At 58.1% G+C, this 26,604-nt stretch overlaps 1 protein-coding gene across 1 annotated transcript; it reads left to right on the plus strand.

Annotated features, from left to right (window-relative positions):
* Window positions 1–802: 802 nt before the first annotated feature.
* MAST1 (microtubule associated serine/threonine kinase 1) lies at window positions 803–22,139 on the plus strand. Its single transcript, XM_049788418.1, is given in 27 exon segments — window positions 803–968; window positions 2,614–2,702; window positions 3,016–3,050; window positions 3,052–3,092; window positions 4,468–4,546; window positions 5,570–5,730; window positions 5,817–5,892; window positions 6,799–7,008; window positions 7,311–7,412; window positions 7,493–7,625; window positions 7,711–7,778; window positions 9,850–9,935; window positions 10,022–10,230; window positions 13,903–14,041; window positions 14,138–14,270; window positions 14,585–14,750; window positions 14,853–14,954; window positions 15,110–15,232; window positions 15,691–15,800; window positions 16,585–16,763; window positions 16,846–17,099; window positions 18,135–18,335; window positions 18,515–18,744; window positions 18,968–19,090; window positions 19,175–19,311; window positions 20,453–20,640; window positions 20,753–22,139. Coding segments are annotated over 27 exon segments (4,737 nt in total). The 5' UTR covers window positions 803–885; the 3' UTR covers window positions 22,033–22,139.
* The last annotated feature ends 4,465 nt before the right edge of the window (window positions 22,140–26,604 follow it).

Here is a 26,604-nt window from a genome sequence, read left to right on the forward strand (position 1 = left end):
AGGAGTGATTCCTGATGCAGAGCCAGGAGTAACCCCTGAGCACAATGAGGTGTGTGGCCCCAAAACAACAAGAAGAAGAAAGATTTAGCTGCCTGCTCTGGAACAGTAGCCTGAACCTCACCTCTCTCCTTCAAATGCTGTGCACAGGGGGCAAGAAATTTGCATGTCACAGGCTCTTGGGATCTTGCAAACAACAGGTGCTCAAGAGCAGTTTATTTTTTCTTTTTGTTTATTTTTTGGGGGCACATCCTCTGTATTCTCAGGAATTACTCCTGGTTCTGTGCTCAGGAATTCCTCCTGGCGGTGCTCAGGAAACCCTATGGGATGCCAGGGATCGAACCCTTGTCGGCTACATGCAAGGCCATCGCCCTCCCCACTGTGCTATATTGCTCCAGCCCCTAGAGCTTAATGGGACCTTGTGCTGGGGGAGTGGAGGGATCTGCCTAGTATTCCTCAACCCCAGAGACCCCCCCCCAAGCCTCAGTGCATGGCAAAGGGGTGCATTCATGAGGGCCCTGGAGCCTCCCCTTCTGTGCCTCAGCCCCAGGGGTCCCTGCTTCAGGCAGGCCCACCCTTATGTCATCCCTCCTCCGTGTCTGTGTCTTACAGAAGGATTTGCCCCTACCCCGGAAGAGCAGCAGGTAAGCCTGGGGAAGCAAAGGTCCAGGGCTAGCAGCCTGGGTGCAGGGGGGAGGCGCGGGGGGCGCGCGCGGGCGGGCGGGGCCAGGCGCGGGCGGGCTCCCGCAGCGCCCCCTGCCGACGGGCGGCTGCCACGGCGCGCGCCCTTCCCCCGCCCGCCCTGCCCGCTGCGGCTGGAGCCTCCGCCCCGCGCGTTCGCGCTCCGCGCCGCCGCCGCACCTGCCACCATGTCGCCGCCGCCGGGTCATGTCTGACTCGCTCTGGACCGCGCTTTCCAATTTCTCGATGCCCTCCTTCCCCGGCGGCAGTATGTTCCGCCGCACCAAGAGGTAGAACCCCCCCTTGGCACTTGGGCATCCCCCCGGTTCTCCTCCGGGCCACCCCTCCGGACGCTGCCGCAGGGTGGGGCCCGGGATGCTGCACCCGGTCCAGCCGAGCGATCCTGCCCGGGGTTGGGGTCCGGGGGGGGGCACTATAGGCCTAAGTCTGCCAGGGAGGTTGGAGCTGGGGGCCTGCATGCCCGGGAAGGACCCCCGAAGAGGAGGGAGGAGGTTGCGGGCTGCGGGGGGCGGTGTCTTTGTCTGCTGGCTGCGGGCTCAGGCTGTCCAGCGGGGGGGGGGGGAGGGAGGGACAGGAGGGGATGTTGGGGGTTTGGCACCCTCGGAACAATAGCTGCAGCCTGGTCTCCCCCCGCCCCCCATGTCTCATCCACCTGGTAATGCGGCAGTGGCTGCGGTGTGTGTGTGTGGGGTGTGTGTGTGTGTGTGATGATGTGATACGGGGAAATGATTCTGGGGGGGTCTGGGGGGCCTTTGTCATTGCACAATCTCCTCCCCCCCCAAGGACAGAGGCTCATATGGAAAATAGTGACACACACACACACACACACACACACACACACACGCCAACCCTAATGGCCCAGATACCACCGACAGGCACCACCCAGCACAGCTGCATAGGTGCCACAGATCAAAGGCACAGCGGAGACCCAGGGGCACCTGCCGGGAGCCCCACAGCCTCGTTCCATGTTAGACACCTGGGGAGCCACACATACATGGGCAGCCAGGACTGCCTTGCACCCAACAAGGTCACCACGCATGCTGAGGTCACCTGATTGGGTCATACAGAGGCCAGAACACACATACAAAACAGGATGTTTTTGGATTTGGGGGTTTGGGGACCCATTGGGTGGTGCTCAGGGCTGACTCCTGGCTCTGCATTCAGACATCACTGGGCTCTGGGGTGCTGGGGATCGAATCCGGGTCAGGGGGGCTGCCGGGCAAGCACCCTCCCCGCTGTGCTGACCCTCCCGCCCCACCCACAGAGGATCTTGCAGAGATGGAGAAATGCACCACAGCGCATGCTAGCTCATGCTATCACATGCTGTCACATGCAAGAGGTCTCTCTCTGGCAGTATCCTGTATGCCCAGACATGCTCCATGTTACGGAGGGCTGAGCAGCCTGCGGTGGCTGCCACACTTGGGCACACGGGGCATGCGACATGCACATAGGATGGCAGCTCACACTGGCGCCAGACTCTGTCCCATGCCCACAGACATCTGCAAGGAAATCCCGCGTCACACACAGGCCTGGGTGCCCTGCAGCGCATCTTCATCTCCTAGGGCAGGCACCCCGGGGCTCACGCTGGGCATGTCCTTCCTGCACCCAAAGTGACAGAAGGGTGCTCTGTCTCAGCACTCATTCTCTCAGTGTCCCACACAGTCATCCCCATGACCCCCACGGAGCTATCTGGGCACGTATCTGGAGAAAAATGCCCTCCCAGATGCGGCCCTGCTGAGGCCTTCCATTGCCTCCTTCTCTCAGCAACTCTCCAGGGTGGGCACTCCAAGGAAGGACATGGCTGAGAGACAGGCCGGGCAGCTGAAAAGGGAGGGCCAGGCTAGTTTGTGTCTCACCAGCTCCCGGGGTGGCTGGGCTGTCCGGCCCGGCCCCCTGGCCTCGCCTTTCTCATAGCTGCCGCACCAGCAACCGAAAAAGCCTCATCCTGACCAGCACTTCGCCCACCCTGCCGCGACCCCATTCCCCGCTGCCGGGCCACCTGGGTGAGAAGGATGGAGTGGAGAGGAGCCTAGGCTGGGGGTGTGGCCTCAGTCGGGGCGGGGCTTATACTGGCCAGAGGCGTGTCCGGATTGGGCGGGAGGCGGGGCCAATCTCCAGAAGGCTGGCCATTGGCTGGTGGGGGCGTGGGCGTGGCCAGAAGAGAGAGTGGGCGTGGCAGAAGGGAGGGGCGTTTCCAGGAGGGGCGTGGCCAGCTCCTCCCTGGGTAGGACCACATCTAGAAGAGGGTCCAGGGAAGCGTGCCGGGACGACCCCCCCCACTTGCAGGCTTGAAGATCCCCCATCTTTCTGCCACAGGTAGCAGTCCCCTGGACAGCCCTCGAAACTTCTCCCCCCAACACCCCGGCCCACTTCTCCTTTGCCTCTTCCCGAAGGTGAGTCCTGCTCTCCCCGGGGCCCCAGAACGCATCCACCCACGACTGGGTCTCCATCTGTTCCCCCCTTTGAGGGCCCCTGAGTCAGGGCCCCAGGGACCCGCCCGAGCCCCAAAGTCCCAGCGGAACTGGCTGGCGCCTGGTCCTGCTCGGGGGCGGGGCCTGCTCAAGGGGCGGGGCCAACAGTCCGGCCGAGCCGAGAAAGGGGCGGGGCTTCCTCTGCGGCGGCGCCCAGGCGCTTGCGCTCTGCGGCCGCTGGTCTGGGTCTCCCGGAGCCTCGCGCGCCAGGCCGGGCGTTGCCATGGCAACAGGCCGGCAGGCGAAGATGTGGTGCGCACGCGCAGACTGCTCCTTGGCCCACCGAGGGACTTTCGGTCCTGAAATGGTGGGGGCCAGGGAGCCCCGGGCTCTTTCTCTAGGGTCCCAAAGGACGAATCTCAGGTTTCCCGGCTGGGGTCCCAGCGGGGTTCTTGAGTGTGCTCTGCATGCATGTTCACAGACCTTTGGTGAAACAGGAAGAAAGACCATCCATTAACGTGTTCTGGGGAATAACTGGGTGCCTAGGGTTTGGGGGTGCTCAGAGACACCTGCTGCAAAGAATGGTGAAGTCTGAGGATTGGGAACTGAAGCTGTTTTCTTTGGAGGCAGGGGAGAGAGGCCCCCCCTTGGCTTTGGCATTAAACTGCTGGCCCCAGGAAGGCAGAACTGGGCTGGTAGATCGTCTGCAGGAGGATGTATCGAGGTTGGGGGTTGGCCCGGCTGCAGGGAGGATTCTGGGTGCTCCTGGGGCACCCAGGGTAGCCGGCCCATACAGATCTGTGAACATGCAGTGTGGAAGAGTGACTGAGTGAGCGGATGGATGTCCGACTCTTGGATGTGTCTGCAATGGAGGAAGTGAGAGGGAGAGAGAGAAAAAGAAAGAGGGAGAGAACACTTTTGCTGAGGGAGGTCTCCCTCTGAGAACTTTAGTGTTTTGGTTTTGGGGGGTCGCCCTCAAAGGTGCCTGGGACTTCTCCCAGTTCTGTTCTCAGGGGACTGTCTGGTGTAGGATTGGACACAAGACTCAAACATGCCCCCTCCATAGCTTTTCCATGGTGCGGAAGGGTCCTTAGGGGTTCCCTCTGGAATGTCACCAGTAGTGGGAGCTTTGCTGCCCCTCTGGCCCCTCCAAAGATGGGGGGGTCTCCTGGGAAGGGCCACTCCAGTCACTGGCTTCTCTCGGGAAGTTGTTATCTGCCTGACTCTGAGTCTGCTGGGAATCCCTCAGTATAGATATGTCCCACCTGCACCCCACTCCCCACTGGCAAGACCAGGGCTCCCCCAGCCCTTCAGAGTGGACAGAGTGTCCAGTGTCTGACACCAGACTGGGTTCCAGGGCCGATGGACGCCGCTGGTCGCTGGCTTCTCTGCCCTCCTCTGGCTATGGCACCAACACTCCCAGCTCCACCGTCTCGGTGAGTATGGCTGATGGGCGAGACTCCTGTCACCTGTTTGTACCAACACAGACTTCCCATGTGGCCCATCTTTTCCAACATGATTCAGTTGATTTGATGGACTTTGTGGAGGTTCAAACCTGGCAGTGCTCAGAGTTTTCCACCAGTAGTGCTCAGGGGCTTGAACTCAAGGCTCTTGTATGCCAAACCTGTACCTCAGCTCTTGCCAAAAAAAGTTGAACAGAGGGGGGCCAGAGGGATAGCATAGCAGGATAGAGTGTTTGCCTTGTATGCAGCTGATTTAGGTTCAAATTCTGGCATGCTTAAGGTCCTCTAAGCCTGCCAGGTGTAAATTTTGAGTGCAGAGCCAGGAATAAACCCTGAAAAAATCAAAAGGGACAGATGAGAGGTCAGAGAGATAGTCCAGTGGTTAGGGCACTTTTCTTGCATGTGGCTGACCTGGGTTTAATTCCTGGCACCCCACAGAGTCCCCCAGCCTCAACAGGAGTGATTCCTTGAGCATAGAGTCAGGGCACTGAATACTGCTAGGAGTGATGCCACATCACCATAAACAAACAAAACTAAATAAAAGCAAAGCAAAGAAAAAAAATAAAAACAAAAAAAAACAAAACAAAAGAACAGTTGAGCTGTGGGTCTCCTGGAAGGAACAAAGGCTTTTTAAAAGGGTTGGTACCAGGAGGAGTGATGCAGAGGGAATGCCCTGGAGCGATGGAGCAGAGAACAGACTGTTTAAAGGCCCTTTGGCACAGACAGGCCAGGACCATTGATTGCAGGCAGACCTTCTGCGATCTGTGTCTGGGATGAGGAACAGCAGAGGAGAGAAACCACTCAACCCAGATTCTCATCATCCCTGCGGGCTGCATGACCCCAGATGGGCCAGGGGAGAGGGGGACAGTCCCTCTGGTCACCCCTGCGTCTGGGGCCAAGGTTCACCTACATCCCTCTCGGGTCGCGGCCGCCCAGGGATCCCCCAGCCCGGGACTGGGCTGGGGGGCGGCGCTGCAGGTCTGACCTCTCCCGCAGTCCTCCTGCTCGTCCCAGGAGCGCCTGCACCAGCTGCCCTACCAGCCCACCCTGGACGAGCTGCACTTCCTGTCCAAGCACTTCGGCAGCACCGAGAGCATCACGGATGAAGATGGGGGGCGCCGCTCCCCCGCCGTGCGGCCGCGCTCCAGGAGCCTCAGGTGGGCTCAGGCCCCAGCCCCTGCCCAGCTGGCACCCAGGGGTGGGGTGGGGCAGGCACTGACCAGGCCGGCTGCTCTCCCCGCAGCCCCGGGCGCTCGCCCTCCTCCTACGACAACGAGATCGTGATGATGAACCACGTGTACAAGGAGCGGTTCCCCAAGGTGAGGCCGGGTGGGGGGCGAGGGTGCGGGTGGGTGGGGGGGCCCACCCAGGCGGAACGAGCCTGAGCCTCGCGCGCCCCCTGGCGGCCGCCGCGTGAAGCGCAGCTCTGCGCTGTAGTGCCGGCTATCCATCCATCCATCCATCCATCCATCCATCCATCCATCCATCCATCCATCCATCCACTCACCCATTCGTCCATCCTTCATCTATCCACCATCCACCCATTCCACCCACTCACCCATCCATCCATCCATCCACCCATCCATCCATCCATCCACCCACCCCTCCACCCATCCATCCATCCACCATTCCACCCACCCATCCATCCACCCACCCACCCCTCCACCCATCCACCCATCCACCCACCCATCCCATTCATCCACTTATCCCACCCATCCTATCCATCCAACCACCCATCCACGCATCCATCTATCCATCCATCCTTCATCCATCCATCTATCCACCATCCATCCACCCACCCACACATCAATCCATCTATCCACCATTCACCATCCACCATCCATTCACCTATGCACCATCCACCATCCATCCATCCATCCATCATCCACCCATCCACCCACCCATTCATCCATCTACCCATCTATCCATCCACCCACTCATTCACCCATCCATCCACCCACCCACCTTCCACCTATCCTTCCATCCACCCATCCATTCACCCATCCACCCACTCATCTATCCACCCATCTATCCACCCATTTCATCCACCATCCCATCCATCTCATCCATCCACCCACCCACCCATCCCATCTATCCATTCATCCCTCCTTCCTTCCCTCCCTCCCTCCTTCCATCCATCTATCCATCCACCCATTCATCCACCCATCCATTTCCTCTGTCCATTCACCCATCTGTCTGGCCACGCACTTGTCCGTCTCCCATAGGCCACGGCGCAGATGGAGGAGAAGCTTCATGATTTCGCCCGCGCCTACGAGCCTGACAGCGTGCTGCCGCTGGCTGATGGCGTGCTCAGCTTCATCCACCACCAGATCATCGAGCTGGCCCGCGACTGTCTCACCAAGTCCCGCGATGGTCTCATCACCACCGTCTACTTCTACGAGCTGCAGGAAAACCTGGAAAAGCTTCTGCAGGATGTGAGTGGGGGGTGGAGCTTCCCCAGGGCTCAGCCTCGGCACCCTCAAATTCAGACCTGCATGACGGGGTGTGGAAGAATAGAGGAGGGACAAAGAGGTGCCCACAGGGCCTGAGGACTAAGAACTTTCCCCCTGGTCTGGGGGTTGGATCTTGACTGGGATGTTGATTCTTGGGGTTCGTGTCCTAGTCGACTTGTCCTCTTCCCCATCTGGTGGTGCTCGGGCTGCTCCGGGGACTGTGATGGGCTGGGGTGAGGTGGGACGTCTGTAAACTCCATACACACACTGCTGTCCCTCACTAGGCTTATGAGCGCTCCGAGAGCTTGGAGGTGGCCTTTGTTACGCAGCTCGTCAAGAAGCTGCTGATTATCATCTCTCGGCCAGCGAGGCTGTTGGAGTGCCTGGTAAGGGGCTGGGTTTGGGGGAGGGAGAGGGGGAGCTGGGAGCCCCCCACGAGCCTGAGCCTGGCCCTCCCCTGCCTCAGGAATTCAACCCCGAGGAATTTTACCACCTGCTGGAGGCCGCCGAAGGCCATGCCAAGGAAGGCCACCTGGTGAAGACAGACATTCCCCGCTACATCATCCGCCAGCTCGGCCTCGCCCGAGACCCCTTCCCAGGTACAGCCAGGGGAGTCTCATGGGGTGTGGTGGGTCTCAGGGCACAGTGCCAGGACCCGAGTCGCTCACTCTCCTCACTGCTTAGATGTGACACATCTGGAAGAACAAGACAGTGGTGGCTCCAACACGCCAGAGCAGGATGACCTGTTAGAGGTAAGCGAGGTGGCCTGTGTAGAAACAGACCTCCACTTGTACCCTAGGGCTGTGGGATCAGGTGTTTGCCCCTGCCACAGCAGTTTCCCCACTTGTAAAATGGGCTTCTTTATAGCTACTCTTTTAGCACCATTTTTCTTTTGTTTTGGGGCATCCCTAACCTAGAGTTGCTCAGGGCTTACTCCTGACTCTGCACTCAGGAATTACTCTTGGCAGTATTTGGGGACCAGATGGGATGCCGTGTATTGAAATCAAACCTGGGTCGGCTGTGTGCAAGCCAAGCGCCCTCCCCACTGTACTCACTCTGACCCGGAAGAAAAACTACAAACTCAACTTTACCTTTCAATTAGATAATAGAGCCCATTATATTCTGGGGGGGGGGCACATCTGGTGATGGTCCAGGGTTACTTCTGGCTCTGCATTTAGGAGTCACTCCTGATAAATGGAATCTGGGTTGGCCACATGCAAGGCAAGCACCCTCCCTGCTGTCACTATCACACCAGCCCGTCTTATTTATTTTCCCCCAAGGATTCTCCCTAGCAGTGGCCAGGAGCCTCCAGAGGCCCATCTGGGACTGCTGGGGGGGGGGGGGGTAATGCAGTGTGGAGATCCAACTCTCCAAAAGCCTTTGTAGGCACGGGGCCCACCCACGGAACCTCCCTTCCAGCCCTAGCCTGGTGTTGCCAAGGCTCCTAAATCCCATGAATGGGTGCTTCATCCCTCATCAGGATGGCTACCCAAATCGCTGCCTCCTGTTCCTCGGTGGGCGATTCCCCCTCTGTGATTAGTGCTGTTGTTTTGTTTCTGAGTCACAAGTGCTCAAGGGAACCCTTTGGGGGGCCGGCGATCAAAACCCCAGTTGTCCGCTTGCAACGCCAGCGCCCTCCCCACCGTACTATCATTTCAGCAATAAGCCCCATTTAATGCTGCTGGGAACGTTTGCTTACTCGCCTCAGTCGGATCCGGGGCGTCTCCCTAGAGCAGAACTGCTGAGGCGCAGGAGAATAATATCTGGGAAACGGATGGAGGAAAGCGGGGGATGTGAGTGGGCGAGCGGCTGTGTGTGTGTTAACAGTGACAGAGTGACAGTTGCCGGGGTCCCGCCCCCGGACACCCAGGCACACACACACTCCCCCCCTGGCTGGCAGCTGTCTCCCGGAGCCTGCCTGCCTGTCTGCCACCAGGAGCACAAGTGTGTAAATTTTCCTCTCAGCCATCGAGGGTTCAAAAAAAAATTTTTTTTTTTTTTTTGGATTTTGGGCCACACCCGGCAGCACTTAGCAGTTACTCCGGGCTCTGCGCTCAGAAATTGCTCCTGGCTCTGTGCTCAGAAATTGCTCCTGGCAGGCTCCGGGGACTCTATGGGATGCTGTGGATTGAACCCGGCTGGGTCTGCCCCGGGCCAGCCACGTGCAAGGCAAATAAATGCCCTGCGGCTGATAGATAGCAGTTCTATCTCTCTGGCCCTGGGGGTTCGAACATTTTGGAAGTGAAACTGGGCAAGCCAAAGAGCAGAGGTTCCAGTGCAGTTTGCAGCTACCTTGGGAAAGTTCCTGGGTCCTGACAGTGATGTGGGGCTCCTGGGATCTGAGGGGAAAAGATACCCAGACCAGAGGGTGTCTGTCGAAGCATACACTCGATATTTGCTTTCGAAACCTTTGTTTTCAGTTGTCAGCGTTTGAGGGCACACACACACACACACACACACACACACACACACCCCTTTTCGATTTTGGGACCACACCTGGCGATCCTCAGGGCTTACTCCTGGCTCTGCACTCAGGGATCACTCCCAGAGATACTCAGTGGGACCCTATGGGATGCCCAGGATGGAACCTAGGTTGGCCTAGGTTGGCCCTGTGCAAGACAAACACCCTCCCCATTGTGCTAGGCCCGAGAAAAATTGCTTTGGGAGCAGATCTGGTCTTGGGTGCAAGTCCTGAGTCTGCTCCTCTGGGCCTCAGTTTCCCTGTCTGCAAGCAGCAGGAACCAAGCGACTGATGATGACTCTGTGTGTGTGTGTGTGTGTGTGTGTGTGTGTGTGTGTGTGCGTGCGTGTGTGTGTGTCCAGGGCCACAGCAGCAGCCGCAAGGCCAAGAAACCTCCAGGAGAGACGGACTTCGACACCATCAAGCTCATCAGCAACGGCGCCTACGGGTGAGCCACCCCGGGCTCTGGCGGGGCGAGGGCGGCGTGGGCTGGCGGCTCGGAGGTGACGGCGGCCCGCGCTCTCTCCCCCGCAGCGCCGTCTACCTGGTGCGGCACCGCGAGACCCGCCAGCGCTTCGCCATGAAGAAGATCAACAAGCAGAACCTGATCCTGCGGAACCAAATCCAGCAGGCCTTCGTGGAGCGCGACATCCTCACCTTCGCCGAGAACCCCTTCGTGGTCAGCATGTTCTGCTCCTTCGAGACGCGCCGCCACCTCTGCATGGTCATGGAATATGTGGAAGGTGTGCGCCTGCGCGAGCCGCCCCGCCCCTCCCCAGGCGGGTTTAATGAATTCATTAATTCGTTGATTAATTTTGGGATTTGAGGCCACGACATGCGGGATGCCGGAGATTGAACCTGGGTAGGCCACGTATGCACAGGGCAAGCACCATACCAGCTGTGATATCATTTTTGTTCCCAGAATTTATTTTATTTATTTATTTATTTTTGTTTTTGGGCCACGGTGCGCAGGGGTTCCTCCTGGCTGTCTGCTCAGAAATAGCTCCTGGCAGGCACGGGGGACCACATGGGACACTGGGATTCGAACCAACCACCTTTGGTCCTGGATCGGCTGCTTGCAAGGCAAACGCCGCTGTGCTATCTCTCTGGGCCCTATTTTATTTTATTTTTTTGGTTTTTGGGTCACATCTGACAGCGATCAGGTGTTCCTCCTGGCTCTACACTCAGAAATCGCTCCTGGCAGGTTCAGGGGACCATATGGGACGCCGGGATTCGAACCACCATCCTTCTGCTTGCAAGACAAATGTCTTACCTCCATGCTATCTCTCCAGCCCTAATTTTTATTTTTTAATTTATTATTATTATTATTATTATTATTATTTTGGTTTTGGGGCCATTCCTGAACACACTCAAAGGTTACTCCTGGCTCTGCGCTCAGAAATCACTGCTGGCAGGCTCAGGGAACTTATGGGATGCTGGGAATAGAACCGGGGTCCCTCTTGGGTTGTCTGCCTGCAAGGCAAATGGCCTACCACTGCGCAATAATCGCTCGGGCCCCTATTTTTTGGGGGGGTGGTTTGGGTCGCACCTGGAAGCACTCGGGGGTTACTTCTGGCTCTATGCTCAGAAAATGCTCCTGGCGGGGCCGGGAAGGTGGGCGCTAGAGGTTAAGGTGTCTGCCTTGCAAGCGCTAGCGTAGGACGGACCACGGTTCTATCCCCCGGTGTCCCATATGGTCCCCCCAAGCCAGGAGTGATTTCTGATCACAAAGCCAGGAGTAACCTCTGAGCATCAAATGGGTGTGGCCCAAAAACCAAAAAAAAAAAAAAAGAAAAAAAGAAAAGAAATCGCTTCTGGCAGGCTCGGGGAACCATATGGGATGCCTGGATTCAAGCCACTGAACTTCTGCATACAAGGCAAATGCCCTACCTTCATGCTATCTCTCCTCTGACCCCTATTTTTATTTTATTTATTTATTATTATTATTGGGGGTTTTAGACCACACCCAGACAAAAAAGTTTGAGTGGGTGGGGGCCGGAGCAATAGCACGTGCTGCATTTGTCTTGCACTCAGCAAATCCAGGATGGACCTGATTTGATCCCCGGGTCCCATATGGTACTCCTTAGCCAGGAGTGATTTCTGAGCGCATAATCAGGAGTAACCCCTGAGCATTACTGGGTGGCCCTCCCAAATAAAACAAAAAAAGTCTGGGTGGATGGATGATGACTTGGGCTCAGGGATTACTCTAGGCTCTGCACTCTGGAATCACTCCTGGTGGGCTCAAGGGACCATATGGGATGCCAGGGATCAAACCCGGGTCAGCCACATACAAGGCAAGAGCTCTACCTGCTGCACTATTGCTCCCATACTCAGAGTTTTTATTTTTATTTATTTTTGGGGTTGGGCCTCACCCAGTGGTACTCAGGGGTTACTCCTGACTCTGCACTCAGAAATTATTTCTGGCATGTTTGGGGGACCATATAGGATGCTGGGGTTCGAACCTGGGCTGGCCATGTGCAAGGCAAACACCCTATTTGCTATGCAATTGCTGATCCCTTGTATTCATTCTTTTAATTTTATCCAATATACATAGAATCACCCACTTATCCATTACTTCATCCAGTCATGATCCATCCATCCAGACATTTTTTGGGGGGATATACCCAGTGACGCTCAGGGATTACTCCTGGTTATGCGCTCAGAAATCGCTCCTAGCTAGGGGGAACCATATGCGATTCTGGGGATGGAATCAGGTCCATCTTGGATCTGCTGAGTGCAAGGCAAATGCAGTACCTCTGTGCTATTGCTCCAGTCCCCACCCACCCAGACTTTTTTGTTTGTTTAGTTGATTTTGGGCCACATTCAGCTATATTCAGGCATTACTCCTGGCTCTGCACTTAGGAATCACTCCTGGAAAGCTCAGGGGATCCTAAGGGATGCCAGGATGGATCCTGGATGGACTTTGTGCAAGGCAAATGCCCTGCCCACTACGCTATCACTCCAGCACCTTCTTTTAGGGTCTGTTTGTTCATTTGTTTTGTTTTTGTTTGTTTTTTTTTTTATCCCACCTGGCAGGTGGTTACTCCCAGTTCTGTCTTCAGGAATTACTCCTGGAAGGCTTGGAAAATATTTGGGATGAGGGGATCAAACATAATTGGCCGTGTGAAAGGCAAGTGCCCTCTCTGCTGGACTATCTCTCCCAACTATACTATTTATTTGCCAATCCATCTACTTTTTTTTTCGGACCACACCCGTTTGATGCTCAGGCTAAGTGCTCAGAAATTGCCCCTGGCTTGGGGGGAACATAGGGGACCCAGGGGATTGAACCGTGGTCCTTCCTTGGCTAGCGCTTGCAAGGCAGACACCTTACCTCTAGCACCACCTTGCCGCCCCCCCCCCCATCTACTTTTCTATCCATTCACCTACCATCCACTTGAGTGGCAACAGGAATAATCCCCTTGCACAGAGCCAGGTGTAAACCCTGAGGATTGCTGGGCATTGCCAAAGCTCAAAGAGAGGAAAAAAGAAAAAAAAATACTAACTCATGATTGAACAACCTTAGAACAGGGGCTGGAGCAATAAGCAGGAATATATAGAAGCATTGAGGTTACTTTCCTTGCACACAACCAATCTAGGTTAGATCCCCAATATCCCATTTAGTCCCTGAGCACCCCCCAGGAGTGATCCCTGAGTGCAGAGCCAAGAGGAACCCCTGAGCATCACCAGCTGTGTTACAAAATCCAAAACAACCAAATAAATCTTCAGTACCGTCAGGATGCCTATATCTGGGTGCCTGGTCCTTCTCCTCTCAGCCCCAATCTCTTGCCTCCCACCAGGACAGGTCCTGAGGGGTGGGATATTCCTCTTTCGGCTGACCCCAACTTGTACCCTAAGAATAGAGTGATCTCTGGGCAAAGAGAGACACCTCGTTGTTCCACAGGATCTGTTTGCTTGCAGCATAGGCCGCTAACCCGGATGCTGCGGGCCTTAAAGATTTCAGGTGTCTGGGGCCCGGAGAGATAGCACAGCGGTGTTTGCCTTGCAAGCAGCCGATCCAGGACCCAAGGTGGTTGGTTCGAATCCCGGTGTCCCATATGGTCCCCCGAGCCTGCCAGGAGCTATTTCTGAGCAGACAGCCAGGAGTAACCCCTGAGCATCGCCGGGTGTGGCCCAAACCCCCCCCCCAAAAAAAAAGATTTCAGATGTCTGGAGATCTCCCCAGGTTGCTCAGGTTCAGACCTCACCAATTCCACCTCCCTGTACTCTCAAAAAGCAGCTGAGAAGGCCAAGAGGGGTCTGGCCAGGAGCAGCCTGGAGGAGGATGTGGGGCACCTCCATTTTCCTGATCCGAAAAGGGGGTGCAGTGTAACTTGAGTACTTCACCCATATCCAGGGCACAGCTGTGGGCCTGGGGGGCAGGGGCTCTTCCTTCACGAGGGTTCTGCGCCCCACAGGTGGCGACTGCGCCACGCTGCTGAAGAACATCGGGGCGCTGCCGGTAGAGATGGCGCGCTTGTACTTCGCCGAGACAGTGCTGGCACTCGAGTACCTACACAACTACGGCATCGTGCACCGGGACCTGAAGCCTGACAAGTGAGCCGCTTCCCCTCTGGCTGCTGGGTGGCCAGGAGGCCCCCAGTCCAAAATGCTGCCCCCTTACCTCCCCCTTTTGCCGCCTCCCCTCACCAGCCTCCTCATCACTTCCATGGGCCACGTGAAGCTCACGGACTTTGGGCTCTCCAAGATGGGGCTGATGAGCCTCACCACCAACCTCTACGAGGGCCACATCGAAAAGGACGCGCGGGAGTTCCTGGACAAGCAGGTGTGTGGGCGGCCCGAGCGAGAGCACAGCGGGGAGGGCATTGGCCTTGCTCGCGGCCGACCCGGGCTCGACCCCCGGCATCCCTTAGGGTCCCCCCTGAGCACTGCCAGGAGTGATTCCTGAGCACAGAGCCAGGAGTAACCCCTGAGCACGGCCGGGAGAGGCTCCCTCCCAAAAAATAATCCCAAACAGGTATGCGTGATGGGGATGGGGGTGTCTCCGAGGGTGGCCTGGCCCCAGACCTCAGGGCAGGGCGGCGAAACCCACCTCCTGTGGCCCCCCTCTGGGTGTGCGGGCTGATGGGCTGCCCCTAGGTGTGCGGCACCCCGGAGTACATCGCACCCGAGGTGATCCTGCGCCAGGGCTACGGGAAACCGGTGGACTGGTGGGCGATGGGCATCATTCTGTACGAGTTCCTGGTGGGCTGCGTGCCCTTCTTCGGGGACACGCCCGAGGAGCTCTTCGGCCAGGTGATCAGTGGTACGTGTGGCCCCAGTTGGGCAAGTGGGGCGTCAGGGAGGCGGGAAGGCTAAGGGGCCCTCCCCGCACCCCAGAGCATCCCAGCCACGCCTTGCTCTGCAGATGACATCCTGTGGCCAGAGGGGGATGAGGCACTGCCCTCCGACGCGCAGCTTCTGATTTCCAGCCTCCTGCAGACGAATCCCTTGGTCCGGCTGGGAGCAGGTAAAGGCGCGGTGGGCGGTGCAGAGAAAGTGGAAGGGGCTGGTCTGCCAGAGCCTAGATCTAGATCTCTAGACCCTAGAGCCAGGACTATGGAGCCAGTCAGCAACCAGGGGGGCCATGCGGATCACGAGCACCCTCACTCCCCACCTCCCCAGGTGGAGCCTTCGAGGTCAAGCAGCACAGTTTCTTCCGGGACCTGGACTGGACCGGGCTGCTGAGGCAGAAGGCAGAGTTTATTCCCCACTTGGAGTCCGAAGATGACACCAGCTACTTTGACAGTGAGCCTGGGGGAGGCGGGGCTTGAGGAAGAAGGGGGGGTAGGTGGGGCTCTGTGCTGCGATGTGATTGGGCAGGAGAAGCTAGGGGGTGGGGCGAGAGAAATGGGCGGGATTCCCAAGTAAGGCCTGATTGGATGGGAGAAGCAAAGGGCGGGTCTAGAGGATGGGTGAGTGGGAGTGGTCTGTTTTGGGGGCGGAGTTAAATGAACCTGAGCTTGGAAGGCGGGTTGAGGGGGTTACCCCGAGATTGAGGGTGACCTGGAGAGAAAGTTCCAGAGATGCTTCTGGGCCTGCTTGGGCCAGAAGAGAGGCGATGTCCGCCTGGCAGGAGCTTGTGGTGACCTGAGGTGGTTATCCAAGTGGGATGTGCAGCCCCTGGGAGGCAGGCTCTGCAGAACCCGGGATCTGTGTGCGAGGCCCAGAGCGGGGCCTGAGGTTCCCACACTCTGCGCCCACAGCCCGCTCAGACAGGTACCACCACGTGAACTCCTACGACGAGGACGACACCACGGAGGAGGAGCCCGTGGAGATCCGCCAGTTCTCCTCCTGCTCCCCGCGCTTCAGCAAGGTGGGGCCAGGCAGGGGCTAGACAGGCAGGAAAGGGGGGACTAGAACCAACTGGGTCTGAAGAGAGGGGCTAACCAAGGAGGGGCATTAGATGAGGTGGGACTGGACCTAGGGGTGGGGTTAGATGGAGGTGGGACAAGCTCCCAGGCGCGGGATAAGCCGATCAGGGTGATGTCAGATGGGGTGCGGCTAGGCCCATTGGCGTGGCTAGGTGGGCACGGCTAGATCGGGGGTGTGGGGCTAGACCCTAGGGCAGGGCAGATGGGTTGGAACTAAATGGGCGGCTGTGGGGAGGGCCGAGATAGTGGGCTGCACAGACCCTGGCGGAGCAGGCAAACAAAGTGGCCTGGAGAGGGGTCCCTGGAAGAAGTTCCAGTGAGTGGATCCCTGGCCCGATTTCTCACTCTTGGGAAGAGGGACTCTGGCTGCATGGTGGGGGTAGTGGAACAGCATGGAGAATCCAAGGTGCGCCTGGATTTGGATCTTTGTGGAATGGGGAGTGGGGCTCGGGCCCCAGAAACAAAGATGGGCAGCGGCCAGGCTGGTGAGGAGAGGACTGTCGGGGTTGCAGGGCGGCCCTGGAGCCAGGACACATGGAACCGGGTAGGGAAGGGTAGGCACAGATTCAACAGGGCCTGGCTCTAGACACGCGCTGGGTCTCACGCCAGGTGGGGCCTGAAAATGGTCGGGATCTGGAGTGCCTGGATGCGAAGGCAGGAAGGTGGGCCCAGTGGTGGGCATTTCCAAAGCCAGCCGGCCTCTCTCCCTGTCCCACTCCGTGTCAGGTGTACAGTAGCATGGAGCAGCTGTCGCAGCACGAGCCCAAGACCCCCGGGACGAGCGCGGGAGCCGGCAAGCGGGAGCCGGGCGCCAAGGGCCCAGAGGACAAGGTGGCCGGCAAGCGGGAGGGCCTGGGCGGCCTGACCCTGCGCGAGAAGACCTGGAGAGGGGGCTCCCCCGAGATGTGAGCGGGCGCAGGGGCGGCTTTGGGGGCGGGGCCCGCGGGCCGGGTCCGCCCTGACCACCCCTGAACCCCCTCCGCGCAGCAAGCGCTTCTCGGCATCCGAAGCCAGCTTCCTGGAGGGGGAGGCCAGCCCGCCACTGGGTGCGCGCCGCCGCTTCTCCGCGCTGCTGGAGCCCAGCCGCTTCAGCGCCCCCCAAGAGGACGAGGATGAGGCCCGGCTACGCAGGCCCCCGCGGCCCAGCTCCGATCCCCCAGGCTCGCTGGATGCTCGGGCGCCCAAAGACGCGGCTCAAGGGGACGGCACCCCCAGCTCCAGCGCTGGGGACCTCGAGGCCAGTGAGTGCTCCCTCCTGTCGCCTTCTTACCCACCCTCTGGCTCCTAGACTCTCCAGTGGCCAAATGTCAACCAAGCATTTAGGGGACCTGATGATACCCATGTATTGCAAGAGCTCAACCAACCGAGGTTTGTTAGAAATTAAAAAAAATAGGGACCCCGGGGGGGGGGGGCCCGGAGAGATAGCACAGCGGTGTTGCCTTGCAAGCAGCCGATCCAGGACCTAAGGTGGTTGGTTCGAATCCCGGTGTCCCATATGGTCCCCCGTGCCTGCCAGGAGCTATTTCTGAGCAGATAGCCAGGAGTAACCCCTGAGCACCACTAGGTGTGACCCTAAAACAAAACAAAACAAAAAAAAGGGGGGGGGGCGGAGAGATAGCATGGAGGTAAGGCGTTTGCCTTTCATGCAGGAGGTCATCGATTCGAATCCCAGCGTCCCATATGGTCCCCCATGCCTGCCAGGAGCAATTTCTGAGCCTGGAGCCAGGAATAACCCCTGAGCACTACCGGGTGTGACCCAAAAGCCACCAAAAAAAAAAAAAAAAAAAAAAAGGAATTAAAAAAATAGCAGACAGGGCCGGAGTGATAGCCCCAGAGATAAGGTGTTTGCTTTGCATGCAGCTGACCCAGGACAGACCTGGGCTCGATCCCCGGCATCCCATATGGTCACCCAAGCCCGCCAGCAGCTGTTTCTGAGCATAGAGTCGGGTGTGATCCCCCCAAAAAAGTAACACACAAGGAGGGGACTGGAGCGATAGCACAACAGGGAGGGCGTTGGCTTTGCACGCCATAGACCCAGGTTTGATCTCTGGCATCCCAGAAGGTCCCCTGAACACTGCCAAGAATGAACCCTGAGTGCAGAGCCAGGAGTGACCCACATGGAGCACCCTGTAGTCTGGGCCCTGGGCAAATGTTTGAGTCATGTTGACCTGGCCCCATGCAACCTGTAATCGTGAGGGAGCAAGGAAGGGCGCGCGTGCTGGGCATGCAGAGAGCATGCCCCCAACGAACCCCTGCACCCTCCCACCCTGTTGCAGCTGACCGCCCTGGCGACCTCTGCCCGCCATCAAAGGATGCAGACCAGTCGGGACCAAGGGCTACCAACGACCTGGTTCTGCGGCGGGCGCGGCACCAGCAGCTGTCGGGCGACCCGGTGGGAGAGAAGCGACCTTCCCGGACCGGAGGCAAAGTCATCAAGTCCGCCTCGGCCACAGCTCTGTCCGTCATGATTCCAGCAGGTGACTCAAAGCCAACCCGACTGGAAGGGGAGGGTCCTACCAGGACAAGCCAATGACAAAGGCTCTTGTCGTGTCCACTCTGTGATTGGCTCTGGAGCCAACCAATAAGAGTCCAGAGCGCTGGGCAGTGGGTGGAGCCATGGCCATTGGGCCTGACTTGCAATCGCGGTTCTCTGCAGTGGATCCCCATGGAAGCTCGCCCCTGGCCAGCCCCATGTCCCCTCGCTCTCTCTCCTCGAACCCGTCCTCGCGAGACTCTTCACCCAGCCGGGACTACTCGCCCGCGGTCAGTGGGCTCCGCTCCCCCATCACCATTCAGCGCTCAGGCAAGAAGTACGGCTTCACCCTGCGTGCCATTCGCGTCTACATGGGAGACTCCGATGTCTACAGTGTCCACCATATTGTCTGGGTGAGCACACAGGGATGGGGGCGGCCAGATGGAGAGGCAGCAAGGTGGGAGGAGAGAGCCCTAGCTCCAAAAATGAAGGGAAGGCTTAAAGTCTGACTCATCTGTACCCAAGGGGGAGAGAGAGTCTCTATTTTCCTAGGTCTTGACCTTAGAAACTTAGGGAGACTTCTTGTCACGGATAAATTCCTTGTTACCCACCAATGGGTTGTCCCCCAACCTACAGCACGTGGAAGAAGGGGGTCCAGCCCAGGAGGCGGGACTGTGTGCCGGGGACCTGATCACCCATGTGAATGGGGAGCCCGTGCACGGCATGGTGCACCCTGAGGTGGTGGAGCTGATCCTGAAGGTGAGTTAGGGGTGAGCACTGGAGGAGGAGCAAGGGGAGAGGGGCAGGAGGGGCAGCTCCTTACCCGCAGAGCTCTTCCCGCAGAGTGGCAACAAGGTGGCGGTGACCACGACGCCCTTTGAGAACACGTCCATCCGCATTGGCCCCGCGCGGCGCAGCAGCTACAAGGCCAAAATGGCTCGGAGGAATAAGCGGCCCTCAGCTAAGGAGGGCCAAGAGAGGTAGGAGGGGAGGAGGCATCCACTGAACCGCTCTCCTTCCAGCAGTGGGGGGAGTCCATAGGGGAGGGGCACAAATGAGGGTCAAAACCAAGAAATGCACAGGAGGTCTGGAGTGATAGCACAACTGGTTGGGTGTTGAACTTGCATGTGGCAGACTCGGATTTGATCCTCAGCATTCTGTAGGGTCCCGAGCCCTCCAGGAGTGACCCCTGAACACCACTGGATGTGGCCCCAAAAGAAAACAAAACAAAAATACACAGGAAAGGTGTCTGGGCTCAGAATCAAAAGCAAGGATGGAGGGTTTGAGGAGGTTAAAGCCAGAGTGGAAAGTGAGGTTGTCCAGGGAGATAAATCTAAGTAATGGAGCTGATAGAGCCCATCCGCCACCAAACCAAAAAAAAAAAAAAAAGGGAGACTAGAGATGTGCCTCAGTGGGAAAAGCTGATGGATTTGCATGCACAGGACCTGGGTTCAATCACCAATGTTGCATAATAAAGGGGCCGCAGGGGAGAGTGAGATGGAAGCTAGCTGTGCCTCATGAGAAAGCAATTGTGGTGTCTTGGGTAGGTTTGCAAGACTCCCAGACCTATACTAAAAAGGGCACCTTAGGGGTGGGTCACCCTGGTCAGGTGTATTTATTTGGACAGTTGGGAAGGGCCAGCCGAAGGATTTTTCTCTCTGAAATTTTGCACGCCCAGAACTCCTGGAACCAATAAAATAATTTCTACAATTACAGAAGGAGCGAGGAAAAGGGTGGGGCCAGGAGTCTTTCCTTTGATTAGGCTGGTAATGATCTAGACAGGGCGATTGAATAAGAGGAACCAGACAGCGAAGGCAAGGGAAAATTTTTTCCCTGCCTAATTGGTGGATCTAGCTGGTGAGGGCGGGACTGGTGGGATGGGCGGGACCAGAAGGCAGAGTGGGCGTGGCCACACGGGTGGGCGGTGCCTTCGAGACAGTGGGAGGGGCCTGTGACGTTCCTTCCATCCGGATAGGTGGGTTCTGGCTGGAGGGGCGTGGCCAGGGGAGGGCGGTTTCCCAGGGCCGCCCCCAAAGTGGGAGGAGCCAGCAGGTGGAGCCGGGAGCCTCGCAGGATGGACGCGACTGGGACCGACTCTGACTCTCCCGTCTGGTTTCCTAGCAAGAAACGCAGCTCCCTGTTCCGCAAGATCACCAAGCAGTCGAACCTGCTGCACACCAGCCGCTCGCTGTCGTCGCTCAACAGGTCGCTGTCGTCCAGCGACAGCCTGCCGGGCTCGCCCACGCACGGGCTGCCGGCGCGATCGCCCACCCACAGCTACCGCTCCACGCCCGACTCTGCCTACCTGGGTGAGCAGCTCTGCACCCACGCCAGGCGGGGGTGGCGGGTCGGACCCAGAGCCGGGCGGGAGCTCGCCGGGCCCCGCGGCCTCCCGTGACCCCCCTCTCGGATCCCCGGCAGGCGCCTCGTCCCAGAGCAGCTCGCCCGCCTCCAGCACGCCCAACTCGCCCGCCTCGTCGGCCTCGCACCACATCCGACCCAGCACGCTGCACGGCCTGTCGCCCAAGCTGCACCGCCAGTACCGCTCGGCGCGCTGCAAGTCGGCGGGCAACATCCCGCTGTCGCCGCTGGCCCACACGCCGTCGCCCACGCAGGCCTCGCCGCCGCCCCTGCCGGGCCACACGGTGGGCAGCTCGCACACCACGCAGAGCTTCCCGGCCAAGCTGCACTCGTCGCCGCCCGTGGTGCGCCCGCGCCCCAAGAGCGCCGAGCCGCCCCGCTCGCCGCTGCTCAAGCGCGTGCAGTCGGCCGAGAAGCTGGGCGGCTCCCTGGGCGCCGACAAGAAGGGCGCCCTGCGCAAGCACAGCCTGGAGGTGGGCCACCCCGACTTCCGCAAGGACTTCCACGGCGAGCTGGCCTTGCACAGCCTGGCCGAGTCGGACGGCGAGACGCCCCCGGTCGAGGGCCCCGGCGCCCCTCGGCAGGTGGCCATGCGCCGCCTGGGCCGCCAGGAATCGCCCCTGAGCCTGGGCTCAGACCCGCTGCTGCCCGAGAACGGCCCCCGGCCTCCCCCAGGCTGCAAAGAGGAGGCCCCCGGGGCCGCGGAGGCCTGCACCCCGCCGCGCGCCAGCACCCCCGGGGGCCGGACCCTGGATCGGGACCCCAGTTGCACGCGGCACCAGAGCGTGCAGACGGAGGACGGGCCCGCGGGGCCGGCCCGGGCCGTGGCGAAGGCCGCCCTGAGCCCCGTGCAGGAGCACGAGACGGGCCGGCGCAGCAGCTCCGGCGAGGCGGCACCGCCGCCGCCCCCGGTGCCCATCGTGGTGGAGCCCGCCAGGCCCGGGCCCAAGACCAAGGCCCCGCCGCCGCCGGCCGCAGACTCCCAGCGCGCCCAGGCGCCCGTCGCGCCCGTCGCCCCCGCACCCGAGGTCACGCGGGGCCGCGAGCGCTGGGTGCTGGAGGTGGTGGAGGAGCGGACCACGCTGAGCGGGGCTCGCTCCAAGCCTGCCTCCCCCAAGCTCTCCCCGGACCCCCAGGCGCCCTCCGCGACCCCCGCCAAGAATATGCCCGGTGGTGGTGGCGGGTCCCCTGCCCCGCCGGCTGTCCCCGCCGTCCAGGTCCAGGTCCAGGCCAGCAAGCCCGAGGCCGGTTTGACCTCCTCCCGCTGTCTGGCTGAAGCGCCGCCCCCAGCGGGGATGACCAAGAAAGGGGCGCCCTGCCCCACGCCCCCGGGCCCCTAGCCTTGCGGGCTCTGTGCTGTACAGCCCCCGCCCCGTATACATATGTACACATATAAATAAATTGCTCCGTGAGCTTCGGGGGCACCCCTGCTCCCCCGCCCAGCCCACAGGGCCGCCTCCCGAGCACTGTGCTGCGAGAACCAGTCCCAGCCTCTCTCCAGGGACAGAGCCTGCCCCATGCGCCAGGATCACCCCCAGAAATGCACAGCTGTCCCCATCCCTCATCGATCAGAGCAACAGCTCAGCACGACCCTCCACACCCCTCCCGTTCTCCCCCACCCTGCTTTCCACTTCATTCGTGCGCACAAGGGGTCACCACAGACACGTAAAGCTGAGGGGCATTAATTGGTTTGAAGGCCAACCCCGAGGCGGTCAGGGACTACACCTGGCAGACAAGTGCAAGGCAAACACCCACCCACTGTACTATCGCTTGGCACTGCCCCTCCCAGGGTTTATTATTTTATTATTATTTATTTTACTTATTTATTTTGGTTATTTGGTTTTGGGCCACACCCGGCAGCGCTCAGGGCTTACTCTTGGCTCTGTGATCAGAATTTACTCCCAGCAGGCCCCCGGTGGACACTACAAGATGCTGGGGATCAAACCGGTTTGGCCACGTGCAAGGCAAATGCCCTTCCAGCTGTACTATTACTCAGACCCCCACAGCATTTTGTTTTTTGTTTTTTGGGTCACACCTGTGGTGCTCAGAGGTTACGCCTGGCTCTGTGCTCAGCAATCGCTCCTGGTAGGCTTGGGCGACCATATGAGATGCCGGGATTCCAACCACCGTCCATCCTGGTCAGCTGCATGCGAGGCAAACACCCTACTGCTGTGGTAGCTCTCTGCCCCCCCCCCCAACAACATTTTAAATGTGGCATCATAGCCCCACTTTGCAGATGGGTGGACTGAGGCCCCAGTTAACTCCTACCTCTTGTAGCCAGAACTTATTTGTAACCTGGTCTGGGCTTGTTTTTCCTTTACACACTAGTGGCTCTCAAAGGCAGGGCCCCACACACTCTGACCTGCCCTCAGCCCTGGCACATGGACACCCCTGTCCCATGTGCCTCAGCCTACAGCCCAGGAACAGCTCACCACCACTGAAATTTTCACACTTGGCAAAGGTCTTGAAGGTGTTGCCAGCCAGGGTCTTGAGCATCACAGGGCTCTTGCACTACTTGTTTGTAACACGGTGGCCTTTGGCCACCTCCACCAGTTTGGACAGTGTCTGGTTGAAGGGTGCTTTCAGCTGGTGCTCGTACACGTTGGGCGAAGTGTAAGTCAGCTGCTCTGAGATAAGGGACAATCTTACAGATTCACTGTGGGGCTTGGAAATTGTAGGCTCGAGGCCCACCCCATCTGCACTCACCATTGTTCTGAAACTGGGAGAAGGAAAAAACATGCAGAGCAAGGTCTGCCCATAGGTTCTGGCACTAGGAGACCAGCAGTACACCTTGGTTTTGGCATGGGGCAGGAACCTGGGCACGCTGTGGCTAAGCCAGAAACCTTTTTTGTCTAAGAGCATCCTGTCTGAAGCAGATGTAAATTAGAGATATATTCAAGCGTCCCAGCAAGCACTGATTCCCAGGGAAGTTGGGAGGGTGTGGGTGTGAGCTGGGCATCCTGAAGCCACGTCTCCAGCCTCCACCTTACAGGGCCAAAGGAGAGAGCAGGAACAAACAGAAACCTGGGTCCGGAGAGATAGCACAGTGGTGTTTGCCTTGCAAGCAGCCGATCCAGAACCTAAGGTGGTTGGTTCGAATCCCGGTGTCCCATATGGTCCCCCATGCCTGCCAGGAGCTATTTCTGAGCAGACGGCCAGGAGTAACCCTTGAGCACCGCCTGGTGTGACCCAAAAACCAAAAACAAACAAACAAACAAAAAAAAAACCCAGAAACCTGAGTTCAATGATCCCACCCACTTACCCACATGTTTTGTTTTGTTTTGTTTTTTTATTGTTGTTGTGTCTGTGTGTGTATAAGGCTACACCCAGCAGTGCTCAATCATTCCTGGAGGCAGGAGCTAGGGCATTTGCCTTGCACACAGCTAGCACAGATTTGATCCCTGGCATTTCATATGTTCCCCCAATCCTGCCAGGAGTAACTTCTGAGTGCCACTAGGTGTGGCCCAATAACACGCACGCGCGCACACACACACACACACACACACACACACACACACACACACACACACACACCACTCCTGGGGCTGGAGTGATAGATAGCCCAGTAGTAAGGTGTTTGTCTTACACAGGGCCGACCCAGGACGGACCTGGTTTTGATTCCTGGGATCCCATATGGTCTCCCAAGCCTGCCAGGAGTGATTTCTGAGCTCAGAGTCAGGAGTAACACTTGAGTGCCACTGGGTGTGGCCCCAAAACAAAACAAAAGAATAAAGCACTCCTGTCGGACCCAGGAGACCATATGAAATGCCAGAAATTGAACCTAGGTTGGTTGCATGCAAGGCAAATGCCCTCCTTGCTGTCCTATCATTAGGGCCCAATATTGTTTGTTTTCTTTGGTTTTATATGTTATTTTTTTCTAGTTTTGGAGTCACACCAAGGTTACTCCTGTCTCTGTGCTCAGAAATCTCTCCTGGCATGCCCAGGGGACCATATGGGATGCCTGGATTTGAACCACCGTCTCTCCTGGATTGGTCGCGTGCAAGGCAAATGCCCAACCACTGTGCCATCTCTCTGGCCTATGGTTTTATGTTTTTTTTGAAGGGGCACAGCCAGTGGCACTCAGGTGTTATTCCTGGCTCTATGCTCAGAACTTACTCTTGGGATGCTGGGGATGGAACTTGGGTTGACTGCCTGCAAGACAAACACCCCACTCATTATGCTTTTACTCCAGCCCCTGGTCTTTTTTCTGGGGGGGTGGGTCACACCCGGCAGTGCTCAGGGGTTACTCCTTGCTCTGTGCTCAGAAATCACTCCTGGCAGGCTCAGGGGACCATATGGGATGCCGGGATTCAAACCATCCACAGTCCTATGTTGTCCGCATGCAAGGCAAACTCCCTACCACTATGCTATCTCTCTGGCCCCAAGGTCTTTTATTTTTATCTGGGATCTGCACTAAAGAATCACCCCTGGACAGCTTGGAGTGATCCCTATGGGATGCTGGGGATGATCAAAGTCAGGTTGACTGCATGTCCTCCTCACTGTGCTAGTGTTCCTGCCCCTGAACCCACACATTAACAGTGGGGGAGGGTTTGGAGAATCCAGCACCCTTTTCCCTCCTGCAATGAGAGTCTCGCCCTTCATGTGTTCATGGCTGCCATGGCTCTGAAGCTCCTTGATATTAGAAGGTTGGTGATTGTAGAGCAGGAAAGCAAGCAGGAGGAGGGAGGGGGCGCTGTCAACACTTGATAGGCCAGCCCTGCCCACTGTCTCACCCAGGTGGCAGGTGTCCAGGTGTCTCACTCAGATGCCCAGACACCTGGCTGGCATTTTTCGCGTAAGTGACTTCAGACTCCAGCCCACAGCGCCAGTTAAGCTGCTGCTGGGTACCAAACCGTCATGCCAACCCCTTGATCTTGTATCCAAGTACTTGTACCAAAGACCATTTGGGGCCACAGTTTTCAGGTAGCTTGTAAACCATGAACCTGAAGTTTGGGGGAAATATGGACCTGTAGGAAGAAGAGGAATTTACTCCAGGATTCATGTGAGTGTGGAGGCACTCCAGTCTATCCAGGGGTATGATGAGCCCTGGAGCATTCACCAGTCCACTGGTCGCCCTGAGTCCCCGATGCACCTCAGGGGCTCGACGAAGACCCTCAGCAGTGGGACCAGCAGCAGCAACTGGTGTGGTGCATCGATGGAGCTTCCGAGTGTGGAGGAGCCAGTGTCAGAATCACCAACTGGGACAGGTTCAGCTCCAGGAGGGTTTTAATTCCCCAAACCAGTCTGGGCATCCATGTATTGACACCTTGGGAATATGGAGACTCAGCTGTGGTTGGGGAGCTATAGCAGGACAGGAGAAGCAGGTGCAGGGCATGGGGGCGGAGCTTCCACACACCAAAAGACCACGCCCAGACCACGCCCCAGGGACTAGGGTAGGCCCAGCCCATTGGCTGTGCTCAGGCCACGCCCTCTTGGGGGTCCAGGGAGGTTCTAACTGCGAAGGTCCCCTAGTTCAATTGCCTCCAATTACAGCTCACTGTCCTGGACTTGTCCTGCCTCCGCCAATTACAATCGAAGCTAAATCCATTGTTCTGTTCTGTGAGACCCTACATCTCCCAGTATTGGGGCTCAGACCCAAACTTGGACACTCTCCCTTCCTATTTCCTAGCCTGAGGTTAACCTCTTATGATCTTTAGTCTCTCTATTTCTTTTGAGGGGTGACCACACCCAGAGGCACTCAGGGCTTTCTCCTGGCTGTGTTCCACTCCCAGAAGACTTGGGGGTACCATAAGGGGTGCTAGGCATTGAAAACCAGGTGTGCAAAATGACCCCCCTCTCCACTGTAATATCTCTACAGTTCCCCAATCTTTACTCTTTTAAGGGACAAGTATATAGCCTTAATCTCCCCTCTTTTTTGGGGGGAGTGGTTTGGGCCACACCTGTCGGTGCTC

This window comes from Suncus etruscus, chromosome 15 (genome assembly GCF_024139225.1).
Source record: "Suncus etruscus isolate mSunEtr1 chromosome 15, mSunEtr1.pri.cur, whole genome shotgun sequence".
NCBI classification, from domain to species: Eukaryota; Metazoa; Chordata; class Mammalia; order Eulipotyphla; family Soricidae; genus Suncus; species Suncus etruscus.